At 40.1% G+C, this 18,795-nt stretch overlaps 1 protein-coding gene across 4 annotated transcripts; it reads left to right on the top strand.

The window, feature by feature from the left end:
• The first annotated feature begins 197 nt into the window (after nt 1–197).
• On the top strand, nt 198–15,784 carry OXSM (3-oxoacyl-ACP synthase, mitochondrial). 4 transcript variants are annotated; one of them, XM_038389672.2, is made up of 3 exons: nt 198–215; nt 7,131–8,147; nt 14,447–15,784. In XM_038389672.2, the coding sequence occupies exons 2-3, from the start codon at nt 7,162–7,164 to the stop codon at nt 14,847–14,849; spliced, it is 1,389 nt and encodes a 462-aa protein (XP_038245600.1). In that variant the 5' UTR covers nt 198–215; nt 7,131–7,161; the 3' UTR covers nt 14,850–15,784. The 4 variants fall into 4 exon arrangements, with proteins under 4 accessions (XP_038245600.1, XP_038245599.1, XP_038245598.1 ...); XM_038389671.2 differs by lacking the exon at nt 198–215 and adding an exon at nt 420–575; XM_038389670.2 differs by lacking the exon at nt 198–215 and adding an exon at nt 603–957.
• Nucleotides 15,785–18,795: the final 3,011 nt, after the last annotated feature.

Here is an 18,795-nt window from a genome sequence, read left to right as displayed (position 1 = left end):
GTTTTCTATTTCTGAACGTGACTTTTTGGAGAGTTCTTAACTCTTTTTTTATTAATTTCCTTTTTAATATAACTTTATTCTGTGGGTTTTTAAAAAAATATCTATGGCACTTCCTTCTAGGGATCTGCCTTGCTGTTTTTGTTGTGATTCCTCTTTTTGGTCTCTGTAGATAACCCTAATAGCTCTTGGATTCTAGCCTCATGCTGTGCTCTAAGGTAAGTAGGAAGAGTATTTCCACCACCTAAGAACAAATTGAAGGAAGGCTCCGCTTATTGTCACGGGTGGGATTCTCACTGGTGTCGCAAGCAGAGACTGCGAGATAAACACACCACACGCCATACCCAGCCGCAGCCTCGCAGATAAATAGGCAGAAGCCAGAGAAGCAGCAGGTCACATGCCCTACCAATCCAGGGCCGATTTCTTGAGTGGTGCAGGAGCTTCTGACCAATCGAGGAATCGGCAGTCGATTATCCAGTCGTCGAGGTTTGAGACCCCCCTTTTTTCCTCACGTGGTTTAGCCCACCGCCATTGGAGAAGCGGAGGGAGACAGAGCTGACCACACCGGAGCGGGGGAGGTGGGTTACAGACGTCCGAGGAATGTGCCTGTTTCCGCCCCGATCTCCGGGGTGGGATGGAATGAAAGAGGGAGGTTTGGGAATGGCGCGGAGGGGAAAGATCTTGCCCCCCGGAAATGGGCCAGGGCTGTTTCCCCCTCTCCTAGATAATAGGGGCGGGGCTGCCCCCACCTAGGAGGGGGAGGTTGCCCCCGATGGAGCGCTCTGGGGCAGGGGGTTATACTCTGACTCGCACCCGGGGAGGAGCCGGGTGGCTGAGAGGCGCCCCCCAGCCGAGCCCCCTCAGCAGAGCTCTGCCATTGCTGGTGCGGGAGGCGCGGTCGCAGCGTGTCCTGTGCCCGCCAGTCCCCTGTGCCCGCCAGGCGTCGCGCAGTGAGTGGAGGTTTGGCAACCTTATTTTCAATGCTGTGCCTAGGGGCTGGCAGTGAAGCCAGGGGAGGGAGCAAAAGGGTAGAAGGTTGATTTTTTTTTCAGTTTAGAGGGCTCCACGCCTTCTTTGGTGAATTGTTGAGGTTCGGCCCCCTATAACAAAATACAGGTTTCAGAGTAGCAGCCGTGTTAGGCTGTATTTGCAAAAAGCAAAGGAGGACTTGCGGCGCCTTAGAGACTAACACATTTATTTGAGCCTAAGCTTTCGTGAGCTACAGTTTTTGAAAGCTTACGCTCAGATACATTTGTTAGTCTCTAAGGTGCCACAAGTCCTCCTTTTCTTATAACAAAATAGTAGTCTATGTAATAATCTCAGCTACTCTAGCAGTATTGCCAACCCCAATGTTCAAAACACGTGAGTCAGGTGCACCAAAATCATGAGGTTGGCTTTAAAATCATGTGATTAAGTAAAATAATAGCGTTGGTGTTTTATTTTGTTTTTTGCTCTGATTTATGAGCACTGGGGGTCACATTTTGAAGCTTTCTCCACAGCCAGAAGGGCTAGAAACTTGTTGATACTGTAACACAAATAAATAAGAGTTGTCACTTCATCCCTCTCTTTGCGCTTTTATAGAGCTTTGTACTTTCAGTATGCTGTGAAAAATATTAACTAATCCTGTGATTGCCCTTAATGTTAGTTTAACATTACTTTATTGCTTTTTATAGAACATTAATAACCATTAAATGAAGGTGGTGCCCAAGCATTGTTTTTTTCAGAACATACCTTGTTAGAAGGTTTATTCTGACAATATTTTCAGTGGTTCTCAAACTGGGTTGGGACCCCAAAGTGGGTTGCGACCCCATTTTAATGGGGTCACTGGGGCTGGCTTAGGCTTGCTGGGGCCAAAGCGTGAGCCGAACTACCCGGGGCCAAAGCTGAAGCCTGAGCCCAATTGCCTGGGGCCAAAGGCTTAGGGTACAGGCCCCCTCCCACTCTGCTAGAGGCTGTGGGGCTCCCACTTTGTCTTTAGCCCCCTCACCTGGGGCAGCAGGGCTTTGGCAAGCTCAGTTCCCCCCCTTCTGGGGTCGTGTAATTTTTGTTATCAGAAGGGGGTTGCGATGCAATGAAGCTTGAGAAACTCAGTGTATTATGCCACATACTGAAGTCTGGCTGCCAAATACGCTGACTGTTGACCCACAGCAGAATGTAAAAATGAAAGCAGCAGCCTTAAAGATACAATACACTGCTGCTGTGAATTTAAAACCAATAGCGTTTTGCAGTCTGTTGTCACAGGAAATAATAAAATTACTTTCAGTTTTTCCTCCCACTCATTCCAACTGGAAAAGATATTCACCAGACTTTAAGAAGCTATATGCAAAATATAAAATAGGTTTCCCTGTCCTGTCAGTGCTCTTCATTTTTGCCTTTGGCCGTATGTATGAAGGGGAAACAGTGTAAGAAAAAAGTGAGAAAAGTTCTACTAGTACTTGTCCTTGGCAAAAACAACAACAAGGCCAACATCCAAAATATATAGTGGTATACAGTCGCATGCTTTTACCCATATAAAATAACAATTGCACCATTAAACGTTTGGCACAATAGAAATAAAGGAAATCTATGTTCAAAAATAACCATCCAACTCTTTATCTAGCAGCAGGAGTACATAAGAGCGTTCTATTACAACGATATTATCTCCAAGTCCAGTTCCCCTCGGAAAAATTATTTGGTAAAAAAAATGGCGTAGTGGGGGATTCCAAGTTTATTTGTTTCTCACGGATGTCAAATCAAATTTGCTCCATTTAGAAGAGAAAATGGTTATTTTCTAATTGGAAGCCCTGCAAACTGCTTGCACACTTAACAGTCAAGTTGGGTTATTTCTTTCTTGTGTATCATCACCGGTAATAAAGTTCCTGCAAGCCAAATTATACCCTCATAGAATCATAGAATATCAGGGTTGGAAGGGACCCCAGAAGGTCATCTAGTCCAACCCCCTGCTCAAAGCAGGACCAAGTCCCAGTTAAATCATCCCAGCCAGGGCTTTGTCAAGCCTGACCTTAAAAACCTCTAAGGAAGGAGATTCTACCACCTCCCTAGGTAACGCATTCCAGTGTTTCACCACCCTCTTAGTGAAAAGTTTTTCCTAATATCCAATCTAAACCTCCCCCATTGCAACTTGAGACCATTACTCCTCGTTCTGTCATCTGCTACCATTGAGAACAGTCTAGAGCCATCCTCTTTGAAACCCCCTTTCAGGTAGTTGAAAGCAGCTATCAAATCCCCCCTCATTCTTCTCTGCAGACTAAACAATCCCAGCTCCCTCAGCCTCTCCTCATAAGTCATGTGCTCTAGACCCCTAATCATTTTTGTTGCCCTTCGCTGTACTCTTTCCAATTTATCCACATCCTTCCTGTAGTGTGGGGCCCAAAACTGGACACAGTACTCCAGATGAGGCCTCACCAGTGTCGAATAGAGGGGAACGATCACGTCCCTCGATCTGCTCGCTATGCCCCTACTTATACATCCCAAAATGCCATTGGCCTTCTTGGCAACAAGGGCACACTGCTGACTCATATCCAGCTTCTCGTCCACTGTCACCCCTAGTTCCTTTTCCGCAGAACTGCTGCCGAGCCATTCGGTCCCTAGTCTGTAGCGGTGCATTGGATTCTTCCATCCTAAGTGCAGGACCCTGCATTTATCCTTATTGAACCTCATTAGATTTCTTTTGGCCCAATCCTCCAATTTGTCTAGGTCCTTCTGTATCCTATCCCTCCCCTCCAGCGTATCTACCACTCCTCCCAGTTTAGTATCATCCGCAAATTTGCTGAGAGTGCAATCCACACCATCCTCCAGGTCATTTATGAAGATATTGAACAAAACGGGCCCCAGGACCGACCCCTGGGGCACTCCACTTGACACCGGCTGCCAACTAGACATGGAGCCATTGATCACTACCCGTTGAGCCCGACAATCTAGCCAGCTTTCTACCCACCTTATAGTGCATTCATCCAGCCCATACTTCCTTAACTTGCTGACAAGAATGCTGTGGGAGACCGTGTCAAAAGCTTTGCTAAAGTCAAGAAACAATACATCCACTGCTTTCCCTTCATCCACAGAACCAGTAATCTCATCATAAAAGGCGATTAGATTAGTCAGGCATGACCTTCCCTTGGTGAATCCATGCTGACTGTTCCTGATCACTTTCCTCTCCTCTAAGTGCTTCAGGATTGATTCTTTGAGGACCTGCTCCATGATTTTTTCCAGGGACTGAGGTGAGGCTGACCGGCCTGTAGTTCCCAGGATCCTCCTTCCCTTTTTTAAAGATGGGCACTACATTAGCCTTTTTCCAGTCATCCGGGACTTCCCCCGTTCGCCACGAGTTTTCAAAGATAATGGCCAAGGGCTCTGCAATCACAGCCGCCAATTCCTTCCGCACTCTCGGATGCAATTCGTCCGGCCCCATGGACTTGTGCACGTCCAGCTTTTCTAAATAGTCCCTAACCACCTCTATCTCTACAGAGGGCTGGCCATCTCTTCCCCGTTTTGTGTTGCCCAGCACAGCAGTCTGGGAGCTGACCTTGTTAGTGAAAACAGAGGCAAAAAAAGCATTGAGTACATTAGCTTTTTCCACATCCTCTGTCACTAGCTTGCCTCCCTCATTCAGTAAGGGGCCCACACTTTCCTTGGCTTTCTTCTTGTTGCCAACATACCTGAAGAAACCCTTCTTGTTACTCTTGACATCTCTTGCTAGCTGCAGCTCCAGGTGCGATTTGGCCCTCCTGATATCTTTCCTACATGCCCGAGCAATATTTTTATACTCTTCCCTGGTCATATGTCCAACCTTCCACTTCTTGTAAGCTTCTTTTTTATGTTTAAGATCCGCTAGGATTTCACCATTAAGCCAAGCTGGTCGCCTGCCATATTTACTATTCTTTCGACTCATCGGGATGGTTTGTCCCTGTAACCTCAACAGGGATTCCTTGAAATACAGCCAGCTCTCCTGGACTCCCTTCCCTTTCATGTTAGTCCCCCAGGGGATCCTGGCCATCTGTTCCCTGAGGGAGTCAAAGTCTGCTTTCCTGAAGTCCAGGGTCCGTATCCTGCTGCTTACCTTTCTTCCCTGCGTCAGGATCCTGAACTCAACCAACTCATGGTCACTGCCTCCCAGATTCCCATCCACTTTTGCTTCCCCCACTAATTCTACCCGGTTTGTGAGCAGCAGGTCAAGAAAAGCGCTCCCCCTAGTTGGCTCCCCTAGCACTTGCACCAGGAAATTGTCCCCTACGCTTTCCAAAAACTTCCTGGATTGTCTATGCACCGCTGTATTGCTCTCCCAGCAGATATCAGGAAAATTAAAGTCACCCATGAGAATCAGGGCATGCGATCTAGTAGCTTCCGTGAGTTGCCGGAAGAAAGCCTCATCCACCTCATCCCCCTGGTCTGGTGGTCTATAGCAGACTCCCACCATGACATCACTCTTGTTGCACACACTTCTAAACTTAATCCAGAGACACTCAGGTTTTTCCACAGTTTCGTACCGGAGCTCTGAGCAGTCATACTGCTCCCTTACATACAGTGCTACTCCCCCACCTTTTCTGCCCTGCCTGTCCTTCCTGAACAGTTTATAACCATCCATGACTGTACTCCAGTCATGTGAGTTATCCCACCAAGTCTCTGTTATTCCAATCACGTCATAATTCCTTGACATCACCAGGACCTCCAGTTCTCCCTGCTTGTTTCCAAGGCTTTGTGCATTTGTATATAAGCACTTGAGATAACCTGTTGATCGCCCCTCATTCCCAGTATGAGGCAGGAGCCCTCCCCTCACAGACCTTCCTGCCTGCCTCATGAGCACATGCACAACAGGAACACAAATTGCCAAACGAGATCAGACCAATAGTCCAGTATCCTATCTTTAACAGTGATCAATATTAGATTCTTCAGCAGGTGTACTTTAAAATATAATATTAATATAATAATGCAATGTTTTATGATGCTAGATATGGTTATTTTCAAAGTGAGAGCTATTAATCCTGTGACAGCATTATATTCCAGTGCATTTATTTTCACTATACCAATACAACTTAATGTTTCTAAAAGACAACTAGAATCAATTAAAACGCCTTCATCCCTGCATTTCATTCTTGGGACATGAGTTCCCTCACATCCATGCAACAACCCCCCAAAGGTTTTGGCTTGTGCGTGCCTAGGGAGTGCAATTGACATCTCTTGTTCTTTATATATATATATGTCATTTGATGAAGGCAAATACATTTGATTGTGTGACATGTAGTGTTTTGGAGACTTTTCAAATAATTGTTTAAAAAGAGCAAGTGGCCATATTTCATGGCTTTCTAAATCGTAACTGTACGACATTTTTAATAAATGTAAATTAACTACTTCACATGTATTTTGATATATACTATATGACTTTAAATTACTCTTTTCCCCAATTAGCAACAATTTAGTTTAAATTAGGGACTAATTTATAGAATTTCATGATCTAAATCTATGGTTAAAACTTAATCAAACAAACTATCTCAAATGTGAAAAATCTGATTTTATAAAGTCAAAAATAGCTTGATCTAGCAAAGCAATTTTTTCACACTATACATGGATATTCATTCAAAATACAATGTTAAACTAACATTAAGGACAATCAAAGGACTAGTTAATATTTTTACAGCATATTGAAAGTATAAATCTCTAGCAAAGTGAGGGATACCCAAGTGACGGCTCTTATTTATTTGTGTTACAATACTATCCGAGATTGAGGCCCAGATGTAATAGGTGCTGTATGAACACATTGTAAGAGAACCCTGTCCCAGAGAGCTAACAATCTAAATAAACAAGACAGACAAAAGGTGTGAGGGGAAAGAGAGGCATGGAGAGATGACGTGACTTGCCAAGATGTCAGATCAGATCTGTGGGAGAGCTGGAAACAGAATCCAAGTCTCCCAACTCTCAATCTAGTGCCCCATCCCCTAGAGTTGCTATCTCCCATAAAGGTTATGATGAGGTCCCTAACTTACTGTAATAAATAGCCACAATAGGGCACTAGTCACACAGGGAACATCATTCTCTGCAATTTAGAAAATGCATGCATTTAAAAGGCAAGTCCTAATTTACTGTACCTTAAATACTTTTTACATCAGCTACTTCATTGTTACCTTTTTTACCTGTTACAGAAACGCATTTCAGGTTACCCTGGTCTCCACTATGATCTCACAGTGCTTACAAGATTTCTTAAAAATTGTAAATTTTCGTCCTCGGAGTTCCAAATTACATCAGTGTTTAAGAAGTAGCAAAAATGGTTTCAACACCAAGTCACTTTCCAAACATCAAAGGCGAGTAGTTGTCACAGGTATTGGATTAGTATCTCCTCTTGGTGTTGGGACTCAATTCGTGTGGAATCGCCTTCTCCAAGGAGAAAGTGGGATTATCTCTCTGGATGGGGAAGAATATACAAGTGTTCCATGTAGAGTGGCTGCTTATGTGCCAAGAGGAAATGGCAAGGGTCAGTTCAGTGAAGAGAACTTTGTGTCAAAATCAGAAAGCAAATCCATGTCTTCTGCCACTATCATGGCCTTGGGTGCTGCAGAGCTAGCAATAAAAGACTCTGGCTGGCATCCACAGTCTGAACTGGATCTCTTAACTGCTGGTGTGGCAATTGGAATGGGAATGGTTCCACTGGAAGATATTTCCAATACAGGCTTGATGTTTAAAACAAAAGGTTATAACAAAGTCAGCCCATTCTTTATCCCTAAGATCTTAATCAATATGGCAGCAGGTCAAATCAGCATTAGATACCAACTCAAGGGGCCCAATCATGCTGTATCAACTGCTTGTACCACAGGAGCACATGCTGTTGGCGATTCCTTTAGATTTATAGGCTATGGTGATGCTGATGTGATGTTGGCTGGAGGAACAGAGGCTTCTATTAGCCCCTTGTCTATAGCTGCATTTGCAAGAGCTCGGGCACTCAGCACTAACTTTAACTCAAGCCCTAAACTGGCATGTCGACCGTTCCACTCACAGAGAGAAGGATTTGTAATGGGAGAGGGTGCAGCTGTGTTGGTGTTGGAAGAATATGAACATGCTATTCAAAGAGAAGCCAGGATCTATGCAGAAATTTTAGGTTATGGACTCTCTGGTGATGCTTGCCATATAACAGCACCTAATCCAGATGGAGATGGTGCTTTTAGGTAAGAATTTGTAGATTAATTTGACAGATACATTAATCTATTATTTTCTGTTGGTCAATATTCTCTGTAAATTTATCTAGAGAAATATCGTGCACCTCAGCATGAGTACCATCCACATATCTTTTAACTGATGTGAGAGTGTTTAAAATACAATGGCATGCAGATTTTCAAAAAGCCTGAAAGCTTAATTTGAACAATGAAATATTTTTGTAAGGTTTTATCTTATTTTTCTTGTGGCAAGGTAGTCTCACTAGAGTCAGCCGCCTTATGTAATATTATGGAAGCTTTATTCAATGTGGAAAACATTTCCTTTTACTTTTGATGTACACAGCTGTTCACCATAAATGAGTCCTAACTATATGCAGATGTTAAAGGCGAAAGTACAATAAAACCTTTTGAACATCTGTATTTAAGAGGAGAGACATTCAGCTATGAAAGCAGGTAATGCTGCTACCTGTGTTCTTTAGGAATACTATTTAATTAGCCCACACTGAACTCCCAAATAGTACATTAGCAATTATGTAATAGTTGAAGAATGCCAATTCCCAGAATAATTACCTTAGATATTATTAGTGTGAATAGTCAAAATGCTCAGAAAAAGATTTAGGACTTGGTTTTAACAAGTTACGTAGATGTCTATGCAAAGCACACGATTAAAATAGAGACATGGTTTAAGTATCTTGCTCTGTTGGGATCTTAATGCAGACTCAATGCTTCAGTGTGGTATTGGGGGAAAAGGTTAGAGTTGGTAGATATAGACAGCAGAAATGGACTTTGGATTTTCACTTTGATATGTCCACAGATCTATGTTTGCATAGAATTACTATACGTTCACACTGTAGGCTGACTAAACGTCTTATTTTTTTATAGGATAGTGCCATTATTCAGCAATCTTTTGCCAGTCTTAAAATAAGGCTGCTTTTTACAAGGGATATCTGTGGAAAAGAACGCATGTTGCTCTATCCATTACTGAGATAGAAAATCTTCTTTTATGAAACTAGTTTACACACAGTTTATATCTTTTTACAGTTTCACTGTTTTGACATTTTATGTTTATACATAAAAACATAAGAATGGCCCTACTGGGTCAGACCAAAGGTCCATCTAGCTCAGTATCTTGTCTTCCGACAGTGGCCAGTGCCAGGTGCCTCAGAGGGAATGAACAGAACAGGTAATCATCAAGTGATCCATCCCCTGTCACTCGTTCCCAGCTTCTGGTAAACAGGGGCTAGGGACACCATTCGTGCCCATCCTGGCTAATAGCCATTGATGGACCTATCCTCCATGAATTTATCTAGTTCTTTTTTGAACCCTGTTATGGTCTTGGCCTTCACAACATTCTTTGGTGAGATATTCCACCGGTTGACTGTGCATTGTGTGCAGAAATACTTCCTTTTTATTAGTTTTAAATCTGCTGCCTATTAATTTCATTTGGTGACCCCTAGTTCTTGTGTTATGAGAAGTAGTAAACAACACTTCCTTTTATCTACTTTCTCTACACCAGTCATGATTTTATAGACCTCAATCATATCTCCCCTGAGCCATCTCTTTTCCAAGCTGAAAAATCCCAGTTATTAATCTCTTCTCATTCTGAAGCCTTTCCATACCCCTAATCATTTTTGTTGCCCTTTTCTGAACCTTTTCCAATTCCAATCTTTTTTGTATTCAAAATCAGTATTCAAGATGTGGGCGTACCATGGATTTTTACAGAGGCAACATGATATTTTCTGTCCTATTATCTATCCCTTTCTTAATTATTCCCAGCATTCTATTCACTTTTTTGACTGCCGCTGCACATTGAGTGGATGTTTTCAGAGAACTATCCACAATGACTCCAAGATCTCTTTCTTGAGTGGTAACAGCTAATTTAGACCCCATCATTGTATATGTATAGTTGGGATTATGCTTTCCAATGTGCATTACTTTGCATTTATCAGTATTAAATTTCATCTGCCATTTTGTTGCTCAGTCATCCAGTTTTGAGAGATCCTTTTGTAGCTCTTTGCTGTCTGCCTGGATCTTAACTATCTTTAGTAATTTTGTATCATCTGCAAATTTTTCCACCTCACTTTTTATCCCCTTTTCCAGAACATTTATGAATATGTTGAATAGGACTAGTCCCAGAACAGACCCTAGGGGGACATCACTATTTATCTCTCTCCATTCTGAAAACTGACATTTAAACCTTCCCTTTATTTCCTATCTTTTAACCAGTTACCAATCCATGAGAGCACCTTCCCTCTTATCCTGTGGCAGCTTACTTTGTGTAAGAGCCTTTGGTGAGGGACCTTGTCAAAGGCTTTCTGAAAATCTAAGTATACTCTGTCCACTGGATCTCCCTTGTCCACATGCTTGTTGAGCCCCTCAAATAATTCTATAGATTGGTGAGGCATGATTTCTCTTTACTAAAACCATGTTGACACTTCATCAGCAAATTATGTTTATCTATATGTCTGACAATATTGTTCTTTATTATAGTTCCAACCAGTTTGCCTGGTACTGAAGTCAGGTTTACAGGCCTATAATTGCCGGGATCACCTCTGGAGCCCCTTTTAAAAATTGACGTCACATTAGCTATCCTCCAGTCATTTGGTACAGAAGCTGATTTAAATGATAGGTTACCAACTACAGTTAGTAGTTCTGCAATTTCACATTTGAGTTCCTTCAGAACTCTTGGGTGAATACCATCTGGTCCTGGTGACTTATTGCTATTTAATTTAATTTATCAATTTGTTCCAAAACCTCCTCTAATGATATCTTAATCTGGGACAGTTCCTCAGATCTGTCATCTAAAAACAATGGCTCAGGTTTGGGAATCTCCCTCACATCCTCAGCCGTGAAGACTGAAGCAAAGAATTCATTTAGTTTCTCCTCAGTGGCCTTGTCATCCTTGAGTGTTCCTTTAGCACCTCGATTGTCCAGTGGCCCCACTGGGCTGTTTAGCAGGCTTCCTGCTTCTGATGTATTGAAAAAAATGTTTGCTATTACTTTTTGAGTTTTTGGCTAGTTGTTCTTCAAATTATTTTTTGGCCTTCCTAATTGTATTTCTACACTTCATTTGCCACTGTTTATATTGTGTATATAGTGTTTGATAGTGTTTATATTGTGTATATAGAGTAAATACCCTATAATTAATTTAATTATGAATGAAATAACTTACCTGTCTCTCTCTCTATATATATATATCTATCTATTGCTTGAGAGCCTCGTGTAGACTGACTATATAGGTCTTTGCTAAAGATCACAGGTATAGCTTTACTAGTCTTCATAGCTTATTGTAGTATTATGCTAAAACTCTTACATATCAGTGCAAAGTAATTGTTTTCATAGCAGCTATGATGCCCTTTGTGCTTATGGCATATTGTTGTTACCATAGGAAATGGTCAAAGAAAAAGCGAGTATGGTAAAACAATCCAAGAATACAGACTAAATAAAAAGAGAAAGCATGGACGACAGTGGCACCTAATCAAAGCCAACCCTATTTGTCGATAATCTGGGTTTGCTGAGTGTCCCCCGTATGAGTCAATGCATTGTACTGACCCCATTAGAATTATTATTGTAGTAATAGGTCATAGTCAGTTCAGTTCTTCTGTTCTTAGTATACTATGCCTCCCAGGATTTTTTCCTTTGTAAGGAAGAACTGCCCTGGCAAGGGAATGGACTAAATGACCAAACAAGTGGCCCTCTATATTTTATGTTATTCTGTTGTCTGTGTTTAATACTATATCTTTGGGTTAACAGATTTTAAAGTAGAAGACTAATTTACCAGTTTTATCCTTATAGTTCTTGATTCTTACTTAATTGCTTTAGACTTTTAAGACATTTATGATGAGATACTGAGATTAACTGTGAACTTTCTCTCAAATTACAGATTTTTTTTTCACCACTGAGCTGATATGATAATACATTTGTAACACAATTTTCCTATATGCATCTTATAATTGTGTCAGAATATGAATTAAATTCACAACAGGAAATATATCATTTTATATTATACTATTATATTATATTAAACATTTTATGAATTGTGATATGTTGTACATTAGCAAAGAAATCTGAAATGTATAAACTACACTTATTACTGTATATCAATTATTGGCTTCCTAATTTACATAATTTCAAGGGCATATAGTTTTTGTGACATTTTAAGAGCTACTTCAGCCTGATAATAATATATATGTAGGACATGATCCTACATGTGTTAGGCAAAACTCTCAGTAAAGGAGAACAGGTCTGGGCCCAAAACTTGTGTATATAATGCATACAGTAGAATATATTGATATATTATATATTTGTATAATATAGTAGCCCTAAGGAGTGTAATAAACTAAAACAGTTTAACTGTTTCCCTTCTGGTTGATTAACTTCGTTGCCAGTATTCTGGCTTGCTAGTAAATGACAAACAGGATCACTCAACTCTCTGACTTAAGTTAGAAGCTGGATGCTGCAACATGCCTGAAGAGGTGGAAGAAAGACTCAAAGTCAGAGATGTTTAAATTTATTCAAATTTGGTATACTTAATGGAGCTTACTTCCTACTCGTCTGTTGCTCTGCTGATCTGTCTTCCATATTATATTACTCCTGGAGGCATTCTGTGCCAAAAAATTAAAAATTCTGTACCAAAATTTAAAAAATTCTGCACACAATATTTGAAAATTCTGCAAAATTCTGCATATTTTATTTGTCAAAATAACACAATATAATCATTCTACTTTCAATTATTTTGATAATTTATTTCAAAATATCTGTCAGCAAGTATGTCTGTAACAATATTACCAAAAAAAAAAAAGATTCTGGTAATTTTTTTTTTTTGACAAATAGATTCCTTACTAGGCATATTAATACAGAACTTTGAGTAATTAGTTTAAATTACAATACAGAACTATATTTCCTGCACTTGTCAGAAGCAGTGCAAAGGCTTGCGGGAGTCGGGAGTAATGGAGCTGCTGAGGGAGAGGGAAGGAGCCTAGGAGCCTGGATATGTTGGGTGTGGGTGGGAGAAAAGTATTTTTGTTTTTTGGAGGTGGGGTGGTCTGGTTAGGGAGTTGGGAAGCCTTCCCCATGCAGACCCTGACTGACCCCAACCCTCTCCCATTCAGTCAGGCACATCTGCCCCTGTTTCTGCACCCCCCCAACCCCTTGGGTCTCTGCATCCCACATCCCCATCCCACATCCCCTTGGGTCTCTGCATCCCCATCAACACTGTCACACAACTAGCTCCTGAGCCCATGCTCCAGTCTGTCTTGCCCCCAGCCATTCTGAACCCCAGTCTGTGACACCCCTCTTATCCCCGCAGCCCTGTGTGCCCCACTCTGTCCTAACCTGGCTCTGCGGGCAGGGTGCTGTGATGAACTCTACTCTTGGGGGAATTCTGCAGCACTGGGCATAGCATTTTTTTTTCCCCCACAGAAAATACATTCTGCTCCTTGGGGCCAGAATGGAGATACAGGTTCTCAGTGTAGTTGACACTGTGCTCCCAGTGAATCTCCTTTTATCTACTGGGTTTGGGGCCATAGCCCTACTTCTTCCAGAAGAAGGAAGACAAACCCTCCCCTAACCCTGAGGGAAGAATTCAAAAAAAGCTCTCAAGGAGAACTGTGGAATTTCCCTGCCCCTCTGGATTTTTCCCGGGGGAGACAGAAATTTGCACTAAAGTTCTGAACAGTGGTGAGGATGTGTCTAGGGATGTTGTGAGCAAAAGGGAAAAATATAAACACGAGGGACAGAAAATGTAAAAATTAGGAAACATTTTGTTTAATTTGCTAAGATCAAGATGGTTGCTGTAATCACAGAGGGAACTCTGCTTTTGATTGAGTACCTGGCGGCTAAACTAGAGAAAGTTCAGAGAGGGTAATTGAAGTTGTAAAATAGTTGGGAAAATAATTTTTAAGATAACACTTATTTTAGAAGGAGAATGATTGACCTTTGGATTAAAAAAAGACCTCTAAAGGACAACACTATCTTTTGACCTGAGGCACATTATATCCCCTTTTTCAACCTGGGGTATAACAGTCTTTCCACTGTAGGCTTTAATTCCAGTCAATATATTCTATGGAAGAATAAAATATTTAAAATAACCAAGATCTAAGTGTGTATATTATTCTTCTGTTGCTGATAAAGTGTATGGGTCTGATTCTGCTCTGCCTTGCACCTTGTGTAGTCATTTATATTGGAGCAAAGTGCCTGTGAAATGCAACCATTCTGATTTTACCATTTAACAACCATTTCCACTCTGAACAGATGGCGGTGACAACAAAAGACAGCAGGAAATCAAGCTCTCTGTTTTTCCTTTTCCTTAGATGTATGTCTGCAGCAATAAAAGATTCTGGAATATGTCCTGAGGATATAACATATGTCAATGCACATGCCACTTCTACGCCACTAGGAGATGCGGCTGAGAATCAAGCTATCAAGAGACTTTTTAAAGAGCATGCATACACTCTTGCAGTTTCCTCAACAAAGGGAGCAACAGGACATCTCCTGGGGGCTGCAGGGGCTATAGAGGCAGCTTTTACTGCACTGTCCTGTTACCATGGAATTTTACCACCTACTCTCAACCTGGATAAAACTGAGCCGGAGTTTGACCTTAATTATGTTCCGCTAACAGCCCAAGAGTGGAAAAGTGAAAAACGACGCATTGCTCTCTCTAATTCATTTGGTTTTGGTGGTAGTAATGCAACACTGTGCTTTGCTCATGTTTAGCTTATAATGTGTTATGTGCATGTAAATACTACACATGCAGATTGGTAAATGGCCTAAAAAATAATTTGTGGTACTGCATTATGTTTTGTTGTACTGTAACACTTTTTACATGAACCATATCCCTTTTTATCCAGTCACATTGGAGACTTGCTTATTTTTTTCTTAAGTCTTCCAGTCCTTACCTATTTATACTTCAGACTACAAAAGAATGAATATTACTCCTTTAGAGTCTGATCTTGCAAATGATAAGTGCTTTCTTTGATTTCATTCACTTCACTAGGAGATTAGGATGCTCTGCACTTGGCAGGATTTAGTCCTTAGTACAACAACTCCTGTTTGATCAAGAGCCCCATTCACCTCATTCTCCCCTTTAATATATTGTTTGCATTACTTCCGGTTATTACTTTGAAATACCAAATTCAGCACTTTAATTAGGAATGTCATATTTTAAAAAGAAAGGTATTAAAGTTGAAAATGCTCTAAAATGCTTTATATTAAATTAAATATTCAAAAGTACATACCACTGTTAAAAAACCTATTAATTGCTCTTTTTTTTTTTTTTTTTTTTGTCAGTAAGGTCAAGAAGGTAAAAGTAGAATCTGAATGGAATTGTTCTTGCAAATGGTTTGGTAAAGATGCGGCTCAGTTAGATAGAAAAATTAACCTATTTCAGTTATTTTAGGGAGAATCTGTCAAAACTGAGGGCTTTATTTACATTAGTACTATATCTTTTAGAACATCAAAGAAGTAAACTCAGCTGAATTGCCTTTTCCTCAAAAGATTTAACAGTGAACAGAAGTTTATTTGATTTGAAAGCATGATGGTTTTGTGTCTTCTTTGTATGTATTGGTAATCCTGATTTTGTTTTAAATTTTAATAGAAAGATTTAAAACAAATAAAAATTCTCCCACTGTGTTTGCAGTCCAAATATTCCAGATCCTGTCTGTCACTGACTCATCTATTTTAATTTTCCATGATAAGTGATATGCAAAGGTATATAGCATAAATAGTGAAAAGTTAATTATATTTTCAAAATTCAGTTTTACTAACCGGTGCTGTTAATGTGGGATATATTGTCATTAAAATCAATGGGTGTTAAGTGAGTTCAGCACCTGGCAAGTTAGGGTTCATAGGAACGAAGCTCCTATTTTGTAATGATATGTCGTGTTTATCTTGACAGCGTTGTAAATATAACTTCATAAACAGAGCTTTTTTGATGCATCAGAATGGTAATAATATTGAATTCAAATGAAGTGCTGAATTTATAGCTGCTGCATCCTTTACCTCGTAACATCATTTTGTGTCTGTCAGTTTATGACTTTATAAACCACTTAGTTGTTCAGTTAAAAATGAATCAAATATAAAATTTCCCACAGAAATATATTTACCTTAGAAACATTTTTTACACTTGCTCCTCACATCATTAGTACAAGATTTGAATACAAAGACCTTCATCAAGATGAAATTACTCTGGTTATACATGTGGATATTTAACCTCATATCTTCTTTTACTAAATGAAATAGACTCACAGAAAAACAGTTGGAAATTTGTCCTTCTGTTGTGCTATAATGCCATATAATAAAGTAGAACTTTCTTGTTGTTCAGAAAAGTGGTCCATCTAGTCCAATCTTTTCTCCAGAAGTGGCCAGTACCAGATGCTCTGGGGCAAGATGCAAGAAATCATGCAGTAGGCAGTTATAGGGAAAATTTCTCCCTCCCTCCACTCCCAGTTGTTAGAGATTTGTGTATGATATAAACCATCAGGGTTTATGTATCTTCCAAATATTTTTTGAATATTCACTATTATAATTCTAGATAGTCTTATTATAAATGTAAATGTCCAATCCTTTTTTGAATCATGCTAAGCTTTTAGTCTCAGTGATATGTATAAAAGGACTGTTAAGTACACAGAAATATGAACAGCAGTCATTGAAAACGAAGGCTTGAACTCATGGTCTCCTGGCTCTCATCCGAATGCACCTTTGTGCTAACCTACAGGATATTTTTATTTTAGGAGTTACATAGAGTGCTTTTTGAATAGATCTCAGAGTGCTTTACAGTAGTGAGTAAGTATCATCCCTATTTTGTTTGGTGATAGGGAAACTGGGCACAGAAAATATAAGTGACTTGGGCCAAGCTTACACAATTGAGAACATAACTGGAGCTGGGAACAGAAGCCAGGTTTCCCATTTCAGTTACAGTGACCTATCCAGACTACTAGTTAATGGATGAAAACATGGATCCTAATGAAAGCTGTGTTGATTCTCACAGCTACAGTTATGCACCATGTCAAGTTATGGATAACTAATTTATGGGAAGATAAAGAGTGCTATATGAGGATGGGCAATATTTAACAGTAAAGGGATGGGGGTCCTGATTAAATGTACAGTTTTTAAAAAGTGTTAATAGTGAGCAATACAAGATATTGCTGAAAGAATAACAATGAATTGCATTATTATTTGTATAACCATAGTACCTAGGAACCTAGTCACTGACCAGAACCTGCTAAGTGCTGCACAAACACAGAACAAAACAGCATTCCTGCCCCAACGGGCTTACAATAAGTGTAAAAATCTGATAGATGCAAATGTGAAAGTTGTGTTTTAATGCAAAAGTTGTAAGTATTGTGCAAGGTGCCCACATTATGCCAATACTAGTAACACATTCATCACTCTGTCTTTTTACTTAATTAAGGTAGCTCTTTTAGATACTCATGACACTAAAATTACTTAGAAATGTTTATACAGCTGAAGGAGGCCCATTAAAAAGCCAGAACCTTGTATACTGTGTGGGAATTGATGACTCTAAGATGACGGCACAAGGTATATTAATGAACTGTCCTCTCTTGGCACCTGCTACATTTGCAGTGGTGTCTTTCCTCCCTGACATTGTTTTTCCAAATATTGTAGACTTATAGACTTTTCCGCACAGGTAATGTTTAAAAGTTTCTATATAAGGTCAGACAGATCTCTATCTTATAGCTCCTCCTCCTCTTCTCATCTTTGCTATAGAATTTATCATTTCTTCTGAGATGTGTTACTGGAAGCACCTTAAATCAAGGCAGTGCGACTTGATGAAGAGGTACATAATTATAGGAGCTTTATTGAACATGTCTCCACTTCTGCACTACAAGAGTATTCACAGAGCACTGATAATGCTCATAAGAACATAAGACATAAGAATAGCCATACTGGGTCAGAGCAATGGTCCATATAGCCCAGTGGCTCTCAACCTTTCCGGACTACTGTATGCCTTTCAGGAGTCTGATTTGTCTTGTGTATCCCCAAGTTATACCTCACTTGAAAACTATTTGCTTAGTAAATCAGACATAAAAATACAACTGTCACAGCACACTATTACTGAAAAATTGCTTACTTTCTCATTTTTACCATATAATTATAAAATAAATCAATTGGAATATAAATATTATACTTATATTTCAGTATATAATATAAACAGCGGTATAAACAAGTCATTGTCTTTATGAAATTTTAGTTGGAATAGAGTTTGCTAGTGCTTTTTATGTAGCCTGTTGTAAACTAGGTAAATAGCTAGATGAGTTGATGTACTCCCTGGAAGACCTCTGCGTATCCCCAGAGGTGTTCAGACCTTGGTTGAGAACCACTGATATATCCCAATATCCTGTCTTCCAACAGTTGCCAGTGCCAGATGCTTCAAAGGGAACGAACAAAACAGGGCAATTATCGAGTGATCCATTCCCTGATGTCCAGGCCCAGCTTCTGGCAGTTGGAGGTATAGGGACACCCAGAGCATAAGGCTGTGTTCCTGACCATCTTGGCTAATAGCCATTGATGCACACATCCTCCATGAGCTTATCTAATTCTTTTCTGAACCCAGGTATACTTTTGGCCTTCATAACATCCCCTGGCAATGAGTTCCACCAGTTGAGTGTGCATTGTGTGAAGAAGAATTTCATTAAGTTTT

The sequence above is a fragment of the Dermochelys coriacea genome, chromosome 2 (genome assembly GCF_009764565.3).
Source record: "Dermochelys coriacea isolate rDerCor1 chromosome 2, rDerCor1.pri.v4, whole genome shotgun sequence".
Classification (NCBI taxonomy): domain Eukaryota; kingdom Metazoa; phylum Chordata; order Testudines; family Dermochelyidae; genus Dermochelys; species Dermochelys coriacea.
This window is presented reverse-complemented; position numbering and strand designations above follow the sequence as displayed.

Bases quoted from the DNA above. Each gene is read 5' to 3' on its own strand.
- OXSM (XM_038389670.2), top strand. From the start codon at position 770: ATGGAGCGCTCTGGGGCAGGGGGTTATACTCTGACTCGCACCCGGGGA. The intron at 958-7,130 runs GTTTGGCAACCT...TACCTGTTACAG, and splicing joins GCGTCGCGCAGTGAGTGGAG to AAACGCATTTCAGGTTACCC. The intron at 8,148-14,446 runs GTAAGAATTTGT...CCTTTTCCTTAG, and splicing joins GATGGAGATGGTGCTTTTAG to ATGTATGTCTGCAGCAATAA.